The 23877-nt window shown below is 36.5% G+C and overlaps 1 protein-coding gene across 2 annotated transcripts in view; it reads left to right on the top strand.

The window, feature by feature from the left end:
• The window catches only part of Mpp7 (membrane protein, palmitoylated 7 (MAGUK p55 subfamily member 7)), a 221110-nt gene that overhangs the window by 76557 nt on the left and 120676 nt on the right, over positions 1-23877 (top strand). For both annotated transcript variants that reach the window (XM_005398108.2, XM_005398109.2), the window contains exon 3: positions 1530-1648. In XM_005398108.2, the coding sequence (XP_005398165.1) occupies positions 1530-1648 (119 nt within the window). The remainder of the gene's footprint in view (positions 1-1529; positions 1649-23877) is intronic.

Below are 23877 nucleotides of genomic sequence, written 5' to 3'. Positions count from 1 at the left end.
ATATGAGAAAGGGGGAGAGAGAGAGAGGGAGAGGGAGAGAGAATATTATATAGGTTGAATAGGGACATACTTTAAATCTAGTTCTATTAAATGATAAGTATAAGCTCACTTAGTCACAATGCCAGGTTTTTAAAGGACAAAAAACCAAAGTACCAAGAATATTTAAGAATGTAATTGGGGGCTGGGGATATAGCTCAGTGGCACAAGTACAAGGTCCTGGCAAGTACAAGGTCCTGAGTTCAATTCCCAGTAACCCCCCCCCCCCAAAAAAAAGAAGAATGTAATTGGGAGAAGTTTTGTGTGTGCGTGCGTGCGTGTGTGTATTTAATAGAGTGATTTAGGTGTTTCTTTTTTTGGCTAAATATAGCCCCAAGAATGTTTAAATTTAATCAAATCTCACCAGTTCTACACCTAATTCTTTGGTTGTGAATTATCACCAATCAGCTGAGTCTGGTCACGCTTTAGGAAGACAATAGATAAACTAATCAGCAGCAGTTCATGTATTCACTCGGTAAAGATCTTGTAAAGCTGTCCCTCTGATGAACAGCAATGCTTATTCAGACCAGAAATAACAACAGTCCCATGTGCTGTCCTGCCCAGGAGGTCTCGGTGTTTTTCTAGACAGCAGACAGAAATAAAAGGAATGTTGTCCTTTTTACCTCATGTAATCCCACTGGAGAATGAAACATGTGCTATGAGTTGATACTGCCTTCTGCCAGGTCACCTCCCCAAAGGGTCTTGGGTGAGCACTGTTGCAACATTTCTTGGACAGGAGTGTGACAGGCTTGATGGAGATGGATGGGCATGCAGTGCGCTACTGTGGAACACTGCGCTACTGTCTGCGCAGGGAGGCTCCCAGCTAGCGAGGAGCGTGCCCGGGAGCCGCATCTGCTGCTTTAACTCTTTCAGAGGGGAATGAGATAAATGCCACATGCCCCAGTTCTAAACCTAGTTCAACATCAGTTTTTTTTTTTTTAAATGGTGGAATACAATAAAGTAGGTCATGTATGGTTTATTGTGTCTTCCTTGGCAGAACTTCATTTTAGATGTTAGAATTGCAAATATTTTGAAGCTATGTGTTAATAGAAATTCTTTGGAAACTACAAAACCTTTTTAATGGGCCACTCTATCAACTTTCTGTCCTCCTAAGGAAGTTTTTCCTATTCATGATTCATTTCACTCTTTGGCTAACACTGAAGGAAATGTAATAACAATTAAGGAAAGGAATGTGTGCATTTTCTTCTTTCTTTGAAAACCTGTACACATTTTCGGGCTCGGGTTATGTAAACTTGGATGACTGCAGAATGTTGACAGCCATGAAAGGTAGAAACTCATCTGTTAGGACATACTTCTTTGGGATTTAAAAATCAGAAAGCTTCCTTTGCTTCTTTGGAGAAGCACTTTGCTTGATGGCCAGGAATACAAATCTAGTAAAAACGATGTGTTCCAGCCATCATTTACACACACCTTAAGCGAAATTAATGAGATCACTCTAAGATTACGCTTTGTGTTTTATTTTCATTTTATAGGTCTGTATGAGCTGCTGGCTGCTCTGCCAGCCCAGCTGCAGCCACATGTGGATAGCCAGGAAGACCTGACCTTCCTTTGGGATATGTTTGGTGAAAAAAGCCTGCATTCACTGGTAAAGGTAAACCATGCTGATGTCAGATTCTCTTTGCAAACAACATATGGAAAAATATTTTGAGCAACATCTAGTAAACCAGAGATCAAATTGTTGCTTTCTGAAAACAAAACTGCCTTGTTCCATTTCACTGACGGGCGTGGATGTTGTTAAAGAGTATACCAAAAATACATAGATGATTTCACTTAATGGTGGTCATCTGGCTGTTCATGCTAATGTAGCAAACATGTGGTTGGCCTTGTTTAGAAAAAGAATATGAAATAGTGGCAGAGAAGGTTTAGGCTCCTTTATAGTCAACATTCATGAGCTGGAATTTAACTTAAATAAATAAATGTTCACAGCAAAAATTAGAAGGAATATATTTTCTGAGGTCAAGAATGGCAGCAGTTCAGTAGCCACATTAATTTAAAATAATTTCCTTTAACAAAGTCAACTGAAATTCTAGTAAGCTGTTTCTTGTATTGGCCCAACTCCATCAAAGTGGTATTTTGTAGATAAATACAGTACACTGAAGCTAAATGTGAATAAAAACCAGCTTTTGGAGACAGTTTTAGTAAAGCATCATGCCATGAAAATGATCGGCCACCAGGAACCAGATCTTGTCTTAGAGAAACACTGGGAGTGATCAGAACTCTTAAAATAGTAAAATGAGAACAAGAAGCTTACTGGAAAATATGCCACTTTTGCTTCTGGAAATATGAATTGCATTTTCTCTCATTTAACTCAAGCTGAAAGAAATTTAGAGTCTTCCGTGAGTCTGTACGAGGTAGAAACCCATGTCCCCATGAAATCTGGACCTAAGCCAGTTCAGCTAAATTTGTTACTGTTGTCTGTCATAATGGGAGATTTTTAATTGATGTATAGAATTTGTAAATGAGCCACTGCTGAGCTGCAGTTGCTTTATAGAACAGGAGAATTCTTTTTTTCTTCTTTCTCATTTTCCAGTTTACTGAAATTTGTATGCTTTGAAGAGTAACAATTCTCAGGAAGCGAAAGTTGATATGTGGGATTTCCCTGGCAGTACGTTTAAAGACTAGAAGGTTTTATTTGTTCTTTCATGATAATGTAATTGCCAAGGTATCTCGTTGCTCTAAATAGTTTTAGGCAGTTTAGTTATTTTGGGGGTTTAGAAATGGTATTGGGATTTCAGTTGATGAAGTTTGCCTTGGTGAGATAGTCATAAAAATATTTCTGTGTAGAATTTATGGAAGTTGAATAGCTAAGCACTAACTTAACTTATATTGGTTCTTTTGATAGAAGGAATGAAGTGTAGTATTTGAATTGATATTATCATCCCTTAAATATTAAATAAACATACACCAAAACAGTGGATGCAAGTTTATTTGATTTATCACATGGTTACTGTTGCAGTTTTTTTTAAACCTAAAGTGGAAGTCAGAATGTCTGTTGGCAAAGTTGTAAGTTTCAGATAAAACAGTAAAGACCGAAATTCTTTGATAGCTGTATAAGTTAAGCAGACTTAAATAGACATTATTAAGTATTGAGAAAAAAGTTAATTAGCATAGCATGTGAAGGACCAAAAAGAACTTACAGGGATGGTTCTTTTAAAAGAACAGAACTGAATGCATAAAATGAATTCTTAAGTTACATTGGCTGTTGAATGCTAAGCATAGGATGCTTTCCAAAGCGTATGTCAGTAACAAGTGGTTGGAAGCATTCTGAAGGATACTGGTATCTGGTTTCTTAGAAACAGTGAAGCAAATAAATGGATATTACTGGTATTTAGATAGCTAGCACAGTTAACACGTGTACTGTTCTGTTTTGGGAGGGGTGCTTTTTTTGCGACAGAGTCTTGTCAGGTAGTGCGGGCTGACTTTGAACTTGCTTGTGTAACCCAGGCTGACCTCAAACTCATGGCGATCTTCCTGCCTCAGCCTCCTGACTGCTGGGATTACAGGCGTGTGCCACCATTTCTGGCTCCAGATTTTTAAAATTACTATTGAAATGTATTTTAAAGATTAATTTTATCATGTATCTGTAGTATATTTCCAATTTCTGTACAGTTTTCCCTGCCCCTAGTTTTGATCAAATGCAGACCTCAAGAATGTCCTTCAACTGACCCATTCTGTTAGTTTTAAATATGTAACGTCTAAAATGCCTCAGGAGGCAGCCTCATGGGATTGTAGCTTTAAACAGCTGGAACAAACCACTTAACTGTTCTCCAAGTCTTCTATTTAAGGTTGGAGGATAGCAGCTTTCAGCTTTTGTACATAAATCTTGGTAGAGCAAAAGGAATTTGTTTGAAAAGATTTGTTTTAGAGTGAATCAAAATGTGCTTTGGTTTTATGCTCTTTTGCCTGAACTTAAAGTTGTTAGTATGTGATTTAGAACTGGGCTAACACAGAATTTGATTTTATCCTAATACAAAATTTTCATAGTTACGTTGTCCTCTATAGATTTTTAAAAGGCAGTTGTAAATCGTGTGGTTGTAACTAATATGACTTCTAGATCTAATGTAAAATATAGTTAAGGAGAGGCAGTTTTGGCATTATACTCTATGTAACAAGTACAGCAGGCCACTGGGGCATCGAGCTTGTCCCAGAAGAGAAATAGGATGATCTTTAGGGGGTAAACTGAAGATACTGTATTTGTAAAAGGAAAAGTTTTGGATAGAAAAGTTGAACAACAACCTGTGACTGTGAGATTTTGTTAAATATCAGAGGAAGATGCTACTGAGAGAGGATCTGGGAAGAGTCACGTCTCAGGGCTGGGAGTAGTGGGGGTTGACGCGTCCAGGCATCATGGTTTGCACCATTTATGTGGTGAGTGTCATAGAAGACCACTGGGCAGAGAGCCATATTTTGACCACCTTTGCACCTACACAAGAGCTGTGAAGCAGGTATGTTATGCCCTAATGTTTCTAAATTTATCTTTTATGCATTTGTCTAATGAAGCTCTCTTTACTTCAAATTTTATTTAGTTGTGTTCTACATATTTTTGTAGCCTGATTTAGGTTCATTTTAGAACAAGATGTGGCATAAAGACTTGCTTAAATATCACATTTCTGTTAAATTAGTTTGTAGTGTTTCTTCAAGAAAGTTCTCTTCCTAACTCACAATTGTGTTGCATTTCTAGGATGAGAATATCAATTATGATTATTTTTAAATAGTTACATATATTTCCCTCCGCCTTTTGAAGTTTGTGCATATGTATGTACATATTGTGTGTATATATGTACATATATATGTGTACATATGTGTGTATGTATATATATGTATGTATGTATGTATGTGAGGGAGGAGGAAAAAGTGGTTATCTGAACTTTATCCTTCAGATTTTGAAGTATTTCAAGCAGACAAAAATTGACAAAAATTTTAAAGAAAACTTTTCTCTGGATTATTTCTGTGATTTCAGTTGAAAAGGACTAATGATACTCAGGTAGATCCTTATAACATTGAGTTACATAGTTTTAAGTTTTGACTATTGATTAGTTTATTTGTGCCATTGAGAACTTACTATATACCAGACATGAAATGGACCATCAGGGCTAAAATTCCTGACCTGGCAGGCACAGTCCCCTTCCCTGTGGGCTCTCTAGTATCCCAGAGGGGTTATAGATGAGTACTTGCAGCATTGCATGGCAGATGATGTTTAAAGCCTCTTAGGAGAGGCACAAGGTGCATAACTCTACACTGGCCTCAGGCACAGGCTCTTGGATGAGCAGGTGTCTTCCGCTAGATATTGCATGTTGAGTAGGAGTTGCTCAGGTAAGACTTCACAGGGATGGTGGGAGGTAAGGGAAAAAGAATAACAGACAGATGCCTGGAGGTGAGAGTGAGTATTGGCTATGATGAATGACTTCTGTGAGGACTCTCTTTTGGCTGGTGTTTGAATTAAGGAAAGGTGTGGACAGCAGAGTGTGGCAAGAAAGATGGAGGTGGTTTTTTTTCTGGGTACTAGAGACTGAACCCAGGGTCTTTGCACTGAGCTACATCCTTAGCCCTTAAATTTTTTTTTTTTAAATTTAAATTTTGAGACAGAGTCTTGCTAAGTTGCCCAGACTGGGCTTGGATTTGTGATATTCATACCTCAGCCTCCCAGAGTGCTGGGACTACAGGTGTGTACCATCATGCCAGGCTCAGAGACCTTTTTTTGGATGGCTTTATAAATCATGTAAGGTATACAGACTAAGACAGTGAGAGCTATTCATTGGAAGGTTTCAAGCAGAGGAGTGAAGATAACAGATTTTTCTTTTATAAGCAAATTGATGTACTGTGGGGACTGGGTAGGGCATGAGATTTCCAGGGCAAAGATCATGGTGGCAAAGTGTTGGGAAAAGGGGGCTCAGTTTTCCTTTGAGAGAAAGGCTGATACTAGCATGTGTGAGGCTTCTCAACATATTGAAACTCCTCTTACCTGTGATCCCACCACTGGTGTTTATGCCGGGCCATTAGAAGCTGGGAGAGGGCACCACACGTCATCTCCAGGAGATCTCTGTAAGCCTTAAGGTATCAGTTCTTACATATTTTGACTATCCTCTCAGAGGAAATGGAGGTAATTTTAGTTTTGTTAATGTTCGATATTTGGGGCATAATCAAACAGGATTGCCTGTTATATATTTGAGGACATGTACCTAGAACTGAGGATAATTGTGTTCTAGGTTGGAGATAAGAGATTTGGGATTTACCAGATAATATATAGAATGTTGAGTTAAAATTAAATTTCAGATATATAACAAGTGAGCTTTTAGTATGAGCCATACTATATTGGTAGTTTTATTTGTGAAAACTAACAACCCATTTGGGAGTCATTCAGCATTTAGTTTAGTAACATTTATTTAGTAACATTTGTTATTCACATACTGTACAGTTTACATACTGTACAATTCATTTGCTTAAAATATTCAATTCAGTGGTTTTAGGATACTCACAAGGTTGTACATAACCATCAATTTTAGAGTTATTGTTTTTCACCTTAAAAAGAAACTCTGCGCCAGCTGTGTCTCCCTATCCCACGTTCTCTCTCCTGTTCCAGCCTGAAGCAACCATCATCTGTTGCCTCCGTATTTGTCCAGTCTAGACTTTTCATATCAGTGGAATCATATGATCCATGGTTTTTTGGTGGCTGGATTTTGTCACTTAGTTTAATACTTTCAAGGTTCACCCAGGTGACATGCATCCTATACTTCATTCCTTTTTAGTTTTGTATGAGATATGCCATATTTTGTTTATCCTTTCACCCATTGGTGTACATTTGAGTCTTTTGTACCTATTGGCTACAGAATGTTTGAATATTTGTGTATGAGTTTTTGTGTTGACATATGTTTTCAGTTCTTAGGGATGTATATCTAAGAGTAGAACTGCTGGGTCAAATGGCAGTTCTGTTTGATATTTTGAAGAACAACCAGACTGTTTTCCAAGTGGCTGAACCATTTTATATTCCCACCAGCAGCTTTTACATCCTCACCAGCACTTGTTTTTACCTGAGTTTTTGATTCTAGCCACACTAGTGGATATGAAGTAATACCTCATTGTGGTTTTGATTTGTGCTTTTCAGATGACTAAATGATGCCACCATTTTTCCATGAGCTTAATGGCTATTTGTCTATCTTCTCTGGAAAAAATGTCTGTCTGGAAATTTTGCCCATTTTCCCCCATGGGATTGCTTTTAATTTTAAACCTTTAAGTTACGGTTTTAGATTTCTAGAAAAATCAAGGAGATGGTCTAGACGTAGCTTTCAGAATACCCTGTTGTACCACTTTCTCCTATTCTTAATCCCCTCCATTAGTGTGGTCCATTTATTAGTTAATGAGCCAATATTGATATATTAGTACTACTAATAAATTATGGTTTGCATTAGGTCCCTTTCTGTTGTACATTTTTGTGAGTTTTGACAAATGCTCAGTGTTGTATATCCACCAAAAACAAACAAGAGGTCCTGTTGCTTTATGTCATCAGCCATTGGTATGGTTAGTTTTTTGGATTTCTGTTGACTAATAGGTATATAGTGATATTTTATTGTTTTATTGTCAAGATACAATTCCCTTAAAATAGACTTTAAGCATATTTTTTTTTTTTTTTTTTTTTTTGGTTTTTTTCCGGTACCGGGAACTGAACTCATGACCTTGCGCATGCCAGGCAGGCGCTTTTGCCGCTAAGCTAAATCCCCAGCCCCCAAGCATATTTTCTTATGTTTATCATTTTTGTGCTTTATTGATGTATTTATTCAAATCTTTTGCCTATTTTAAATTGAGATACTTTTCCCATAACTTAGTGATAATTTGAACAATTCTTTGTAATTTTTAATATATCTTTTATTAGATATGTATTTGCAAATACTTTCAGATGGTGGCTTATCTTTCATAGAGTAAAAGTTTATGAACTTTTTGCTTTGTTGCTAATCTCATGGAGAAGGGCCTAGTTTCTCAGCCACGAAATATAATATTAGCTGTAGTTATTTTATACATGTTGTTTATCAATTTAAGGAAATTTTTTCTGTTCCAAGTAGGTGGAGAGTTTTGTTTTAAAAAGCATGAATGGATTTTCTTAAAATCATGGATTTTAAGAACTTTCATGGAATCTATTGATATTATAAGCCTTTTATTCTTTAACTTATTGATGTGGTAGATTATATAAATTTAATCCCAAATATTGAACTAGCCTTTACATACTTACAGTACATCTCACCTGCTTGTAGGATACTATTAATTTTATACATTTTACGTTCAGTTTGGTAATATTTTTTGAGGATTTCTGTATGTCATTTTGTAAAAAGATACTCCAATATCCACAAATTTTGATAAATTCCATTTTCATTTATTTCAAAATAATCTAGAGAATTCTTCTTTGACTCATATGTTATTTAGAATTAACTTCTGAGAGTTCATGGTATGTGATTTCCATTCTTTTAGGTTTAAATTGTATTTTATGGCCCAGGATGTGGTCTGCCTTGCTGAAAATTCTATATGAGCTTGAAAAGAATTTGTATACTGCCATTATTGGGTAAAGTATCCCCTAAATGTCAGTTAGGTCCAGGTGGATGATGGTATGATGCTTGTTGCAAATGCATCCATATTGATTTTTCTGCCTATTTGATCTGTCAGTTACCAATAGGGGATATTGAAATTTGCAAGTATAATAGTGGATTCGCCCATTTCTCCTTACTGTTTTATCATTTTTGCTTCATGTATTTTGATTCTCTTGTTAAGTCTGTATAAAAACTGTTGTGTCTTGTTGGAGAACTGATCCTTTTTTTCATTGTATAACACCTACTTTTATTCCATATACTTTTTCTTGTTTTTGCCATCTTGCTTTGTTGGAAATACATTAATTTTTTTTCACAGCACTGGGAATTGGACTGAGGGTTGTTCTACTACTGAGCTACATATATCCCTAGCTCTTTTTAGTTTTTGAGACTTGGTCTTACTGAGTTGCCCAAGAGAGCCTTGAACTTGCTGTCTACCTGGCTCAGCCTCTCAAGTTGCTAGGATTTTCACTGTAACTTTCTTTGGGTTAGTACTAATATGGATTATATTTTTCTAACCTTTTTCTTTTAATCTATGTGTGTCTTTATATTTAAAATGAGTTTTGGGTAGACAATGTATGATTGAGTCTTCCTTTTTACCTACCGTGGTAGTCTCTGTGCTGTAATTGGTATATGCTACAGTTTCAGTATAGTTAGAATATGTCCCCGAAAAGTTCATGTGTTCAGAGCTTGGCCCTTATTATAATGATGTTCACAGGTGGGGGGAATCTTTAAGCAGTGGGGTCTAGTGGAGATTGATTAGATAATTGATGGTGCTGCTCTCATAGAGTAAGGTTGTTCATCTCATCAGAATGAGATGTACAAGAACATGCCTGATGCCTGAATTGGTCTCTGGTTTCCTGTCTTGCCACATGGTCTCTCTCTTATGTATTGCTGCCATGATGCCGTCCACTATATCTCACCAGCACCTAGGTGATGCTGGTGTCATGCCTTTAAACTTACACCGTATGAGTTAACCAAACCTCTTTTCTCTGTAAAGCATCCAGCCTCAGGTAATTGATTACATTAAAAGAAAACAGACAAATACACTATATTGAAAACATTCACACTTAAAGTGATAATTAATATAGTTGGGTTAATATTTATTTACCATGTTTGAAGTTGATATTTTCTCATTGCATTTGTTATGGTTAAATTTTGTTTTGATCACTTCCTTTTTCCTTTTCTTTGCTTTTAGTTGGGAATTTTGTATGATTATATTTATTTAACTCTCCCTAGCATTTCAGTTACACTTAGAACTTTTCTCTGCCTTGCAGTTAGTGGCATACCTTTACAGCCAGTGTAGGTTTATTTTCAGACAATACTGTAACATCTCACAGATAGTGCAGGAACTGTCTAACAGTATTATCAATCCCCCCTTTCCCTTTCCTTATAACATCTCTGTCTTCCTATCACATATCTGTATGCTATAGTCATCTAGTACATTTTAATATTAATTCTTTCAACAATTATATGGTAGATACTTTAAGAATAAGAAAAAACCAAAGATTTTGTTTTACCCTCACTAATGCTGTTTCTGACATTCTTCCATTCTTTATCTAGATCTGAGTTCTGATTTATGTAATTAAATTTTTTTTCTCTCTGAAGAACTTTGAACACCTCTTGCAAGGTAGCCCTACGAGTAGGCAGCAAGTTGTTTGAATTTTGTTTGTCTGAAGAAGTTCATATTTTCTCTTCAGTTTTGAAGTCTTAATTCCCTGGATACAGAAATTCCAGAGTGGCAGTTTTATTCTCCAACACTTAAAAAAAATATTTCACTCTATTTTCTCCTGCCTTGCATGCTTTTTGATGAAAAGTCTGATGTTATTCTTGTCCACTAGAAGTAAGGTCTTTTCTCCTTCAGGCTTTTTTAAAAGATTTTTTTTTTTTTTTTGGTTTCCTGCAGTTTTAATGTGGTATGTCAAGGTATAAATTTCGAGCCTCCTGAACCTGTACCTTGGTGTTTGTCCTCAGTTGTGGATTATTATCAGCCATTATTACTGCAGATGTTTCCACTGCATATTTCTTCATCTCTTTTTCTTTTGATGTCCCCTTTTCTTCTAATGTCCCTTCTAATGTGTTACACCTTTTCTAATTGCTCCACTGTTCTTGGTTATTCCTTCCCACCCTCATTCATCTTGTTTGCATTTTCACTGGAAAAGTTGCTATTAGCAAATCTTCAAGCTTCTCTTTGCGATGTTCATTCTATAATGATACAGCAAAGGCTGTTTTTTCTTTAGCTGCTTTTAATTTCTAGCATTTCATTTTGAGTTTCTATCAGAGTTACCGTCTGTCCGCTTACATTACCAGTCTGACCTGTCATGTGCTTATTGCATTAGGGGATTTAGCATGTTAATCATACTTAACTTTATATTCCCTGTCTTGCAGCTGGCAGCGTATCTCAGTTCTGGGGTGCTTGCCTATAATGTGCAAAGTGCTGGGTTCCATCCTTAGCACCACCAAAAAATGACAGTGAAATATCAGAATTTGTCATATCTGACTCTGCTTCTGAAGCTTATTTCCTCTCTTCAGACTGTGTTTTTCTTGTCATTATCACGCCTTGTAATTTTTTTGTTGAAAACTAGACATGATGTATTGGGTAATAGGAACTGAGGTAATTAGGCTTTCAGTGTAAGTTTTTATATTAATGCAGCTTGGAGCTGGGCTATATTTAAGGTCTGCTGTAGCTCTTTGCCAGAGATTTGAGTTTCCTTACTGCTCCTGCCCAGCCACCCAACCTGTGTCTTTGGATTTCCTAAAGAACTGTTCTTATAGAGTCTATATCTTTTTGTAGCTCTTTCCACTGTTATTTTATTGATGGTTTGTTGATTGTGGCAAGTTGGTAGAGAAAGTATTCTATAATATTGTACTTAAATATCAGTTTTTTAGTGACCTGAGTCATTGGGCTGAGACTTTCAAAGGACTTCTTCTTCTACACCCCAGTTTTTTTTTTTTTATCTTTCTCCCATTAGGTGCTAGAGACAATTAGAGTTATTGCATTAGCCTTTTTTCTCACTTCAAATAATGTTCTGGTAAAGCACTTTTCCATAGAAGGCAGTCTTTTGTTATGGAGAAGGCTCTAGCGATATATATATTTCAAAATAGTTACTTCCCCCTCTCCTCCAGGTGAAACACTAGGGAATTTTTTGGTCCTGACTTCCTCTATCAGAGTGTGGTGAGGCTCCTGGAGGAAAGTGTGGGGGACCCTTCCTGGACTGGACCCCAGGAATTTGTAACTCTCAAGCTGTTGTATGCTTGGCTCCCACCAGCTCATCAAAGTTAGTATTTAAGTTGCTGGCTCCTGTGGCTTTTTCTCCTGCTCCCTGGTCTCAGATGCATTTCCCAGCATTCCCTTGTCTCTCCTGATTTCAGAGTGGCTGCTGGGCTTGTGACTTAGATTCTCTGATGTACCTAAGAAAAGTCATTAATATTTGAGTCTGTGTTACTTTTTTGGTTGCTATGAGGACTGGAGTGATGGCTTCTAAGCTCTTTTTGTGTTGGCACTGAGGTGAGAAACTGCTCTTTGCCCACTTTTTGATTTGGCTATTTTTTGTTTAATTACAGAATTTTCATGCATGGATACTTCTTTATTAAATGGGATTGGCAAATATTTATCCCCATTATGTAGGTTATCTGTTCACTTTCTGGTAGCAGCTCTTAACAGCTTTAGTTTTGAGCTTGAAAACATTGCAAATTAACTCACATGAACTTTATTTGCATAATGTTTTGATATACCTTACTCAGAGAAGAGTGTAAAGGAGGCCTCCATATTCCTGCATAGAAAATTTTATGGTCATGTTATAGTTCATCGTTTTTCTTTATCCATACAAACAGGTTCTTTATTTTCCTTATCAGTTTGCTCTAAAGCACATTATCACGCCTTGTAATTTTTTTTGTTGAAAACTAGACATGATGTATTGGGTAATAGGAACTGAGGTAGTTAGGCTTTCAGTGTGAGTTTTTATATTAATGCAGCTTGGAGCTGGGCTATATTTAAGGTCTGCTGTAGCTCTTTGCCAGAGATTTGAGTTTCCTCACTGCCCCCACTCAGCCATGCAACCTGTAAGTCACATGACCGACCTCAGGTGACACTCGAAGTACCATGATAATTTCTCAGTTGTCTACTTTTTACCTTAATAAAGATGAACATTTTGAGGTAAGACATATTTCTAGTTTTATTTATCCATAATTTCAAAGAAATACTGGTTAGTGTCAAATAATAATTACACTCAGAGTCCAAGTTACCCAGTTTCTCTTCTTAAACATTTCCTGAAATTTTGTTTTTAATGAAACACGAAGTCATGGGAATATTAGTTACTATTAAAGGAAAGTATTAGGAATAAGTTGGTAGGAGTTGGTGTTGAATCTCCTTATTAATATGAATTTGTAGTTTTTAGCATTCATGAGTTTAAATTAATCCTAAAAGCAAAGTGTTCTTAGACTTCAGTCTAAATAAATTCTGAGCGGATGCTTATAATGGAGCTTGTGTATTTGAATATACTTTTGATCTTTTGTATCTCCAACCTGGATACTTCAAAAAATGAAAAAGCAGTTAGAAAGTAATGCTTCATCTTAATCTTTTAACAGTTTGAATTTTCTTAAAAACTAATACCATGAAATTTTCTTGGGAAGCAGTTATTTTCAGTATCAGTATGGTTGATTTGTCAAAGTATTAAAAAAAAAAGGGAGTTTTATTGAGCAGTGGCTTTATAAACCCTGTTCAGTCACTTAACTTCCCCTCTTTTAATCTACAAGCAACGAAAACCATCACCCTGGGTGGAAAGGTGATTATTTACATAGTTGTGAATAGGACTCAAAGAATATTTTGTAAGCTGTTTGCCAGTCCAGGGCTCTTTGGAAACAGAGTGTGGAGGGGAAAGGTGGTGTTACATTTGAAGAGTAAGCCCCTAGGGGAGGTTCTGTTACTTGCCTCTGAAAGATCATTTGCCTTGGGTGGGAGGAAAAAGAAAGAGACAGCCAGACATTGTGAATGATCCATGACCACCTGGTCTGACAGTGTGGCCATTAGGGTCTCCACAGCTGTTGGCTCTCCTTGGCCAATCAAGGGTAATTGTCCAGCCAGCTCTGGTGGAGAAACCAGATGGAGTTATTTCTTACACTGTAGTTTACATTTTTTCAGGCACAGAAACATGTAAGGTCTGCTGAAGATACGAATTCCTAAGGCCCTGAGTAAATTGTTGCCTTTGTAATTCATCCTCTGAAAACAGTGGCCATATGTAGCCCCACTTAGAGAGCTGCTGGCGAGGAGGGATGAGAGAGGAGGAGCCAGGCTTGTGAGTACTACAGGACAGAGGGCTCTGTCTTCCACCCTGTGTTTAATGCGACAGAACTGTGCCTTTTGGAAGTGATTGTGCATTTAGATGACTCAAAAAAGCTTAACCTCAGGATAAGCATTTACATTTGTATTTAGTCATAATCTAATAATAGGGAATCTATATTCGCTAAGAAAACAAGTTTCTTACCTAGAAATAGAGCTGCCTAAAGAACAGCTCGTTCATTAGAACATGCAGAGTCAGGATGTCTGTAACACTTCTGTTTCCCTAGTGCAGGCAATTCCTGTTACTCCCTAGCCCCAGAGACTAGGAATTCCAGTAGGGAAGCATCTAGCTTCTATAAACCTCATCCCAGCATAGGACTTGCCAGGCCAGATAGAAATCCTCTCCTACCTCCTCTGGCATTGGCAGATTGCTCCACTAAGTGACTGCCCCACATCCAGTAGGGAAGTGACTGCCGAAAGGAAATGTATATTTGCACTTCTAGTTCTCTGGATCAAATAAAAATTGCAAGTGAACTTTGTGTATAAACTCTGATCTGGGCAAAAGGATCAGATCAAATTTCCTGAAGTTTAGCTTAGTACTTTAGACTTGTGGCTAATAACCATGAAATGAAGGGAGTCCATTGTGTGGCAGAAGGAGATAAGGTAATTTCCAGAGGAGACCTGTATAGGACATCACACAATTTCATGATTTAGTCACATCAGTTTGGGAACTTTGACTGCCTCCATTCTTTTTCTCTTCATCTCATGACAACTTCCTTCTGATCTTCTGGGTCACATTGGTTATAGACAGTTGGGTCCACTGAGAGCTTCTCTCCAGGTTCAGGAATCCAAGTTCCTTGCTCTGCCAGAGGCGCCTCTAACCATAGCCCAGGTGGAGGCACATTGCCTGGGCTCAGATTCTGGATGTGCCAAGAATAAGAAAATAATCACATTATCTCATTATTGAATATTTTAGCTTGCAGTACCTCACTTACAATATGTGTAAAGTAGGGATATTGGTAGATCCTTCTCTATGTACCTGTCATGATGGTTGCATCAATGTCTAAACTGTACTTTAAGTAGTGTCTGACATACGGTAATAAGTGTCTGACATATGATGATTCTTATTATCCTCATCCTCTTCAGTTTGTTTTCTTTTTGTTAGTGATATTCAAGGCTTTGTTCCAGCATTTGTATCATTCTTTTCAATATCCCTTTGGCTGTATTGCTATTTCTTCAGAACAATGTTTTCTTGCCATAATAAACTTGTTCTTGCCTTTTAATTTTTGTTCTATTTAAAATTGAAAAAAATTAATAAAACCTATGATTTGAAATTTTTGAAGAAGTTCTTGAGTTGGCTAAATGTGTTGTCTCGTTTTTCCTTTACTTAAACCTGTTATATTTGGGGAGGCATTAAAAATGAGAACAATATATTGAATACCCATACATTCAGTCCACAGTTTAAGGGATAAAATATAGTGACTCGAAGTCTAAACATTCACTCTTGTTCCCACTGCTTTCTTTCACATGCCAGAGGTGCCTTACAATTTGAGTTTATATTCATAGGCAGTATGAGGTATTTTTTTGTATGTTTTAAAAACCTTTTAAAGTAGAATCATACTTAACACGTTCATTTTTTTCTGCAGCCTGTTGTTTGTATAATATTTGATTAGATTTATTTTTGGTGATGGAAATGGCTCTAATTCATTCCTCACCATTGCTGTATATGGCATTATGTAACTAGATTACCAGTGATTTTGTTGTTGTTATTGTTACTGGATATTTACTTTGAGAATTGTCTTGCAGGCACAAGAGTCCTATGTCTGGAAACCATGTTTATTTCCAGATCACTATTAGAAGCAAGGCAGTAAATAACTTCCATATGGATTCCTGTGTACCGATAGGGTCACTTCTCTAAGTATCACACCCAAGAATGGAGTTGCTGGGCCACAAACATGAATGTTCACACCTATTTGCAATATTGCTTTTCTCGGTGATTGCACAGTGTCTGAGAGTCCTAATGACCTCACATCCGTATCAGCCCTTGGAACTGTTTGCCTTTGATTATTGCCAACAGGATTTCTTTGAAGTATTATCTCCTAGCTTTCAATTTACCTGAATATTAAAAGTTAAACATGTTTTTGTGGACCATTCCAGTTTCTGTTTCATATCTTTTGCCTTACCCTCCCCCACCCATTTGTTTATTTGCCTTTTCTTGTGAATTTGTAGGAATTACTTTACATAGTCTGTTACTGGATCTTTTAGTTTATATGCATTGCAAATATGTCCTGGTCTGTGCTGACTCTACTCTTTCTGTTGATTTATCCTAAGCTTTAAAACATACATCCACGTGAAGTTGTACCTTTCTCATAGACATGACAGTTAATAAAGATGTTTTAATCTATATTTTAATTATTAATACATTAGTTATCAGTGTATTGTTCATATGTCAGTAAAGGTAGCCAGAATTAGAAATATACTTTGGCAATCATGGTATAAAAGTAGTAAACTATCAAAAAGAAAGAATTGAATTAGATTGGTTTTATAGTTATTTTCACTTTCCCAAAATATTTAGAAGATCTGTAATATTTTCAAACTATTTTTTAAAATTCCAAAACATTCAGAATACTTTAATACTTTAAATACTTCATTGTAATTATATAAATAAGGCATTAACCAAACAATTTCTTATTAAGAAACTTAAAATTGGGTGTGGTGGCTCATGCTGGTAATCTCCGCGCTCTTGTGGGCTGAGGCAGTTTGAACCCAGTTTAGGCAACTTAGCGACTTTGAGCACCTGTCTCAAAATAAAAGTGAAAAACAGGCTAGCGATGTAGCTTAGGGGAAGGGCCCTTCTCTTCATGTATTCTCAGCACACATCCACATGAAACTAGGATTAGAGGTCCCATTCAACCCAGCTATTCCTCTCCTGGGTCTACCACCACCCCAAAACCTAAATGTAAAGTTTATCTAAAGTAAAAATTAAATCCAAATGACCTACTTCGAAAATATTTTATGTCTCCACACATCTTCCCACTCACTCATCCACCCATCCATCTGTCCATGGATCCAATAGTAGTCCATGTGGTAACCCTTGTAAAACTGGATGTTCCTGGACCTTGATGTTAGTATGGCCACACGATTTGTATAGTGATGAAAGTATGAGCGAAAATGAATGTACCTCTGCCGGGCAGAAGCCCCTCAGCCAATGAACTGTGTGCCTTAGCTCTTGGCCCTGCCTGGCAGTGCAGTGCTGGCTGGAGGTGTTGGGGTAATGGGAGCCGACTCCACCTATCTGAGCAGAGTTCGCTGAGAACTTGCTGTGGACAGGGCATCAGTGAGAATATAGACTTTATTATGAGCCACCAAGATGTAGGAGCTATTTGTCACCACATTTTAATGTACCTAATTCTTTTATTTTAAAAATTAAAAAAATTAACAAAACAACAATGAAGACAAAATCAAAACAAGACAAAAACAACAAAAACGATATATGACCTCAAAACAAAATGATAGAAATTAACAATGGTTGCTACATTACCTAATGTTATTTTGAACAAAGTTGCTCAGTCCACCAGACATAAGAATGTAAGATTATTTGGTAAGCCCTCTTATTACTATGTTATCCTTCTTTTACTCTTTAAAAAAAAAGAATGTAAGATTGATCAAACAATCAAAGACAGTAACAAGTAATAATAATAAAAAAAGCAACATTGGAAATGATGCAGAACTTCACCATACAAGATGGTAGGAGTTCAATGGTGGTTCTTATACTGCATGTTGTTGTTTTCAAATCAGTCATTCTGATTACCAGATTCAAGCATGCAACATTTGTCAAGAAGAGAGAAAATTTTAAGCATTGACTGTTCCTTTCAATAAACCACAGACATCAGCAATACACCTATTCCAGCTATCCTTCTATACACATATAAATTTTGTTTTGCATTAAAAAAACCCAACATAACAAAAACAAATTCATAAACAAAACAGCATAGAAAACAATAAAAATGATACAGAATTTCAAAACGTGGTGATAGGATGTTAACAATGGTTATTATATTACATGTCATCTTCAAAATGGTTGCACATATAACCAGGTATAGGCAGGCAAGATTGATCAAACAATTACACATTAACTGTTCCTTTCAATAAATCAACAGATATTAGTAGTACAGTTATCCTAGCTATCCTGTGTATACATATACATATTTTTTTCCTCTTCCTTCTCTCTTTTTCCTTTCCCCTCCTTCATCCCAGTTGCTCCTTCCTATTTCAGCCATTTCTTTTCCCTTTCACAGTATCTATTGTATCTTTCAGTTTTATTTATTCTTTCAGGTTCTTATAGTAGGGAGGAAATACAATGTTTGCACATGTGAATCTGATTTAGTTCACTTATGAGTATGGCTTCTCGTTGCATCATTTACCTATAAAAGCTTGTAGTTTATCTTTCTTTATAGCTGAGTAATACTCCATTGTATAAAAATACATCTTATTTATCCATTCCTCAGTTGTGGACATTTGGATTGTTTCCAAGATTTAGCTATTAGAAATTGTGCTGCTGTAAACATGGGTGCAATTATATCACTGTGGTATGATGTTTTCATTTCTTCTAGAAAAATACCCAGGAGAGGAATAGCTGGGTTGAATGGGACCTCTAGTCCTATTTTACTGAGGAATCTCCAGACTCTTTTCCACAGTGGTTGCACCAGTCTACACTCCCACCAACAGTGGAGAAGAGTTAACTTTTTCCCCACAGCTCTTCCAGCATGTTATGGGTTAATTTCTTGATGATAGCCATTCTTTCTGGGGTGAGATGGAATCTCAGTGTTGTTTTAATTTGCACTTCTTGAATTACTAATGGTGTTGAACATTCTTTCATGTATTTATTTGCCATGTGTATTTCTTCATGTGAGAAGCGTGTATTCATCTCAGATGCCCATTTTTGTACTGGGTCTTTGAATTTTGGGAGCCTGATTTTTTAAAATTCTTTTTACATTCTAGACAGGAGTCCTTTGTCTGAGGGGCAGTTGGCTAGAAATTTTTTCCCAATTCATGGGTTTTCTTTTGACCCTGTTGGTGATTTCTTTTGATGTGCAAAAATGGCTCAATAAGATGAGATTCCAGTTGTTGACTCTTTGAAATATTTCCCGTGCTGTTTGGTTTTTGGTCATGAACTCTCTACCTCTCCCTGTCTTTAAGACTTCCACCTGCTTTCTCTTCCAATAGATCTAGTGTTTCTATTTTAATATTTAGATCTTTAAGCCATTTTGACTTTATTTTGGTGCATGGTGATGGGCTTGGGTCTAGTTTTAGTCTCTGGCATGTGGAAAGCCAGTTTTTCCTGCACCATTTGTTAAAGAGGCTATCTTTGTTCCAGTGAATATGTTTGGCCCCTTTGTCAAAGATAAGGTGGCTGAGTGTGTGATTGTGACTGCATCTTCTAGTTTGTACCATTGATCTTCAGGTCTGTTTTTTTGCCAGTACCATGCTAATTTCATCGCAGTAGCTTTGTAGTATAATTTCAAATTGGGGATTGTGATACTTCCTGCCTTGCCTTTGTTTCCCAGGATTGCTTTTGCTTTTCTGGGTGTCTTCCAGATGAATTTTAGGAATGTTTTCTCTATGTCTATGAAGTATACCAATGGTATTTTCATCAGAATTGCATTGATTCTGCATAACAATTTTGGGAGTATGGCCATTTTTACAATGTTGATTCTTTCTATCCATGAACAAGGAATATCTTTCCAGTTTTTGAAATCCTTTTCAATCTCTTTTTTCAGAGTAGTGTAATTTTCACTGCATAGATTTTTTATTTTTTATTTTTTGGATTAATTCCTAAGTATTTCAGTTTTTTGGGTGCTATTGTGAAAGGTATGGTTTCCCTTATTTCTCTCCTTGTATGTTTGTTGTTTCGTTTGTGTTTAAGAATGGTATTGATTTTGAGTGTTGACTTTGTATCCAGCTATGTTACTGACTTTGTTGATTAATTTTAGGAGTCCTTTGGTGGAGTTTTTGGGGTCTTCTATGTAGAGTATCATGTCATCTGCAAATAGTGATAATTTCACTTCTTCCTTTCCTATCCTTATTCCTTTTATTTCTCTCTCTTGTCTAATTGCTTTAGCTAATATTTCAAGACTATATTGAATAGGAGTGGTGACAGTGGACATACTTGTCTTGTTCCTTATTTTAAAGTGGAAGCTTTCAGTTTTTGTCCATTTAGTGTGATGTTCGCTGTTGGTTTGTCATAAATGGCTGTTATCAGATTGAGGTAAGGTCGATCTATGCCAGTTTTCTATAGGGTTTTTTTTTTTTTATCGTGAATGAGTGTTTGACTTTATCAAAAGCTTTTTCTGTATCTATTGAGATGATCATGTGATTCTTGTCTTTAGCTCTGTTGCTATGGTGATTGATAGCAACAGAGCTATATTGTTGCTATATTGATTGATTTATGTATTTTGAATCATCCTTGCATTACTAGGATGAATCCCACATGGTCATGTTGTATTGTTTTCTTGATGATTTGCTGCATTCTATTAGCTAGTATTTCATTGAAAATTTTTGCATCTATGTTCATTGGGGAGATTGGCCTATAATTCTCTTTTTTGGTTAGCTTTTTTTCCTCTGGTTTTGGTATCAGGATAATATTTGCCTCCAAGACTAAGTTTGGGGAGAATTGCTCCCCTTTCTATTTCTTGAAAGAGTTTGAGAAGAATTGGTATTAAATCTTCTCTAAATTTCTTGTAGAATTCAGCTGTAAATCCATTAGGACCTGGGCTTTTTTTTGTTGGTAAGATTTTTATTACATTTTCAATTTCATTGGCTGATATTGGGTTATTCAAAATTTTTATATCTTCTTGATTCAGCTTTGGTAATTCATATGTATCTAGGAATCAGTCCATTTCTTCTGTGTCTTCCATCTGATGAGAGTAAAGATTTTTGAAGTAGGTATTGATGATCTTCTGCATTTCTATATGATTTGTAGTGATCTCACCCCTTTCACTCCTTATTGCATGGATTTGAGTTTTTTCTTTTCTTTTTTTGATAAGGTGGTTTGGGGTTTATCAATTTTATTTATTTTTTCAAAGAATCAACTCTTAGATTCATTAATTCTTTGTACTGTTTTCTTAGTTTCAATTGTGTTAATTTCTGCTCTGATATTCATAGTTTCCTGCCTCTTTGGGGTTGGAGGTTAACTTGCTCTTCTTTTTCTAGAAGTTTGAGTTGTAACATAGGTTGTTTTTGTTTGTTCTGTTTTCCTGTTGTGGGAATCCAATGCTATAAATTTCCCTCTGAGGACTGTTTTCATTGTGTCCCAAAGATTCCTGTAGTTTGTATGTGCATTTTTGTTTGATTGTAAATAGTGTTTAATTTCAACTTTAATTTCTTCTATGACCTATTAGTTGGTGTTATTTAATTTTCATGTGTTTATGGAGCTTTTGCAATTTATCATTTATTTCCAGTTTCATTGCACTGTGGTCCAGTAATATTCATGGGATGATTTCAGTTACTTTGCATTTACTTAAGCATGTTCTGTGTGCTAGCATGTGGTCTATTTTAGAGAATGTCCCATGCTCAGCTAAGAAGAATGTGTATTCTAATGTTGTTGGGTGGAATTCTCTGTAAAGTTCTACTAGGTCCATTTCTTCACACTTTTAGTTTTCTTTGCTTCATCTTGCAGCTGTTGAATTGTTATTTGCTCTTCTTTTGTTATTTTTAAGAGATGTTTTCTTTCACAATCACTAGCTGCAATGCTGTCTTCAAGGTCTGAGAGTCTATCTTCCTTTTCACTGAGGTAGTTCTTCCATCTTTCAATGGAATTTTTGATTTCCTGAATGTCTCTCTGAATCTGTTTCATGCATTCTAATTGTTTCCTATACTGTTCATTCAAGGTTTCCATCATTTTTCTGTGTTCCTCTTTTTTTTTTAATCTATGTCTTCTTTTGATATGCTGCACAATTCTTTCATTATAGTTGTCATTTCTTTTTCTACCTGAGCAATTATTTCTGATCTGATCTCTATAACCTGATGTAATTTATTCTTTACTTCATTTGGTATCATTTCACAGATTTCAGATGTGTGACTTCCACATTCTTCCATGTTGATGTTTCCTGGACTTGTTCTGGGTGGGATGTTTGGTTGAGATTCATTTTGCTTCACTTGATCTTAGCCAAAAGGCTGAGAAGCGATTGCATTTTGCTTCTTTTTGTCATTTTCAAATCTCTCTAGGTTTCTGGGGATTCAGTTTTGTTCCTGAGATGATGGCATGGGGCGGAGCCAGAGGACCTGGGCACCCAGACAGCTCACTGAGGCCCTTCAAGTCCAAGGCCCCTCCCACAGTGTGGCAGGGGGTGGGGCCTGAGGGTCCAGGCCCCCAGGCAGCTCACTGAGGCTTCCAGAGTCCAAGGCCCCTCCTGCAGTCTAACGTACCTTATTCTAACATGCATCTTCATCGAACTCTTCTTCAAGTACAACTTAGTGGTACAGAAGTTCAAATAAATGCAATTCTTAGCATTCCGCAAGGTTAGTCATTTTTAAGTGGTTGTGATCAATCTGACATTTGCACTGTAAAAAGTTAATAACTCATTGTCTTGTCAAAACTTTGTAATCTCCACATTTTCTTTCTTGATAGACATGCATCTCCTTCCTAAGTGCCATGGTCCAGCTGGAGGAAGGGCAGTGTGACTACCAGGAGTCAAATTTTACTTAACATTGCAGTGGTGTAGCACAGGAGTATTCCCTCCTACGTCATGCCTTCTTTGATTTTTGTTTGCTTTCTTATCACTAATCAAATGGAAGACAAATCATTCTTACGTTCTATTGTTTTGTAACTAAGTTACACATGGTAACTTTTACATATCAAGCTATGTCCTTCAGTATCAAACTAACACACACACACACACGCACACACACATCCATCTAATAATGTGCTTTGCTATTTAGATAGAAAAGTGGTCTTCTCAGTCACACAGTTTTTTTGTATGCAATTAGTGTTTTAATTGTAACTTCATTTTTTTTTTGTACTTTGAAAGCATAATCTAATTGCTTCTTTCTCTTATTTTTATTTCTGTGTTTCCTTCAGTTAAAAACTACATCAAATGGGGTTAACTGGCAACTTTAAAAATAAATTTTATTTATGAATTTAATTTATGTTGATACTGTATAAGTTATATAAATGATGAAAATTTGATTTTCATTGCTCGACATAGTTGGTGTGTATCTGTCATCCTATTTGAATCTGACTGGCTGACCCCTAGTTTGAGCTTTTTAATCTTCCGCTAGATGGCGCCCATTCCTTTAGGAAATGTGTGCTCTCCTCAACGAACTTGTGAATTTTGTCACTGATGGGTTAAAAATGAAGGAAGCCACTTCAAACCATAGTGGTATAAAAACTTGTAAAGTTTTCTTATGTCATGTAAAGAGTTGTAGAACTCTGTGGTAGAAGTATTTATGATTAGTAATGTATTATATTTCCAAAGAATCAGTGATTTTATATGTCCCACATAAAATGTATTTAAACGCTTATCATATATTGTGTTAGGTGATGGAGAGACAATGGAAAAAACAGATGTGATGGTCGTCAGCCCCATGGCTCCTAGAATCAATGCTCAGTCCCTTGAATAAGTACAAATTTATATCTAAAATACGGACAGGTTTTTGGTGCTTAAAGTTTATAATGGGCAGAGAAGGGTGTATTTGCTGAGATTCTGTGAAGAAGCGATCACTGAGCTGATGAGATCTGAAGGCTGCCAAGGAATTCAGGAGGTAGAGTGAGTTGCAGAGTTTCTTGGTGGCGAGGTTAGTGTGGGCATGAGGGTTCCTTGTCTGTGGGTCCCAGGCACGGTAAGGCTTGGGTTCAGTGGGCCTTTTCAGTCCTGGCTACTTGTGTTCTTCAGCTCTTCTTCCCTCTGATTTCCTTCCCCCCACGTTCACTTCCTTCTTTCCAGAAGTTCTTCTGGGTGGATATCAGTCTCT

This window comes from Chinchilla lanigera, unplaced genomic scaffold (genome assembly GCF_000276665.1).
Source record: "Chinchilla lanigera isolate Chin_1 unplaced genomic scaffold, ChiLan1.0 scaffold00061, whole genome shotgun sequence".
In the NCBI taxonomy this organism is placed as follows: Eukaryota; Metazoa; Chordata; class Mammalia; order Rodentia; family Chinchillidae; genus Chinchilla; species Chinchilla lanigera.
This window is presented reverse-complemented; position numbering and strand designations above follow the sequence as displayed.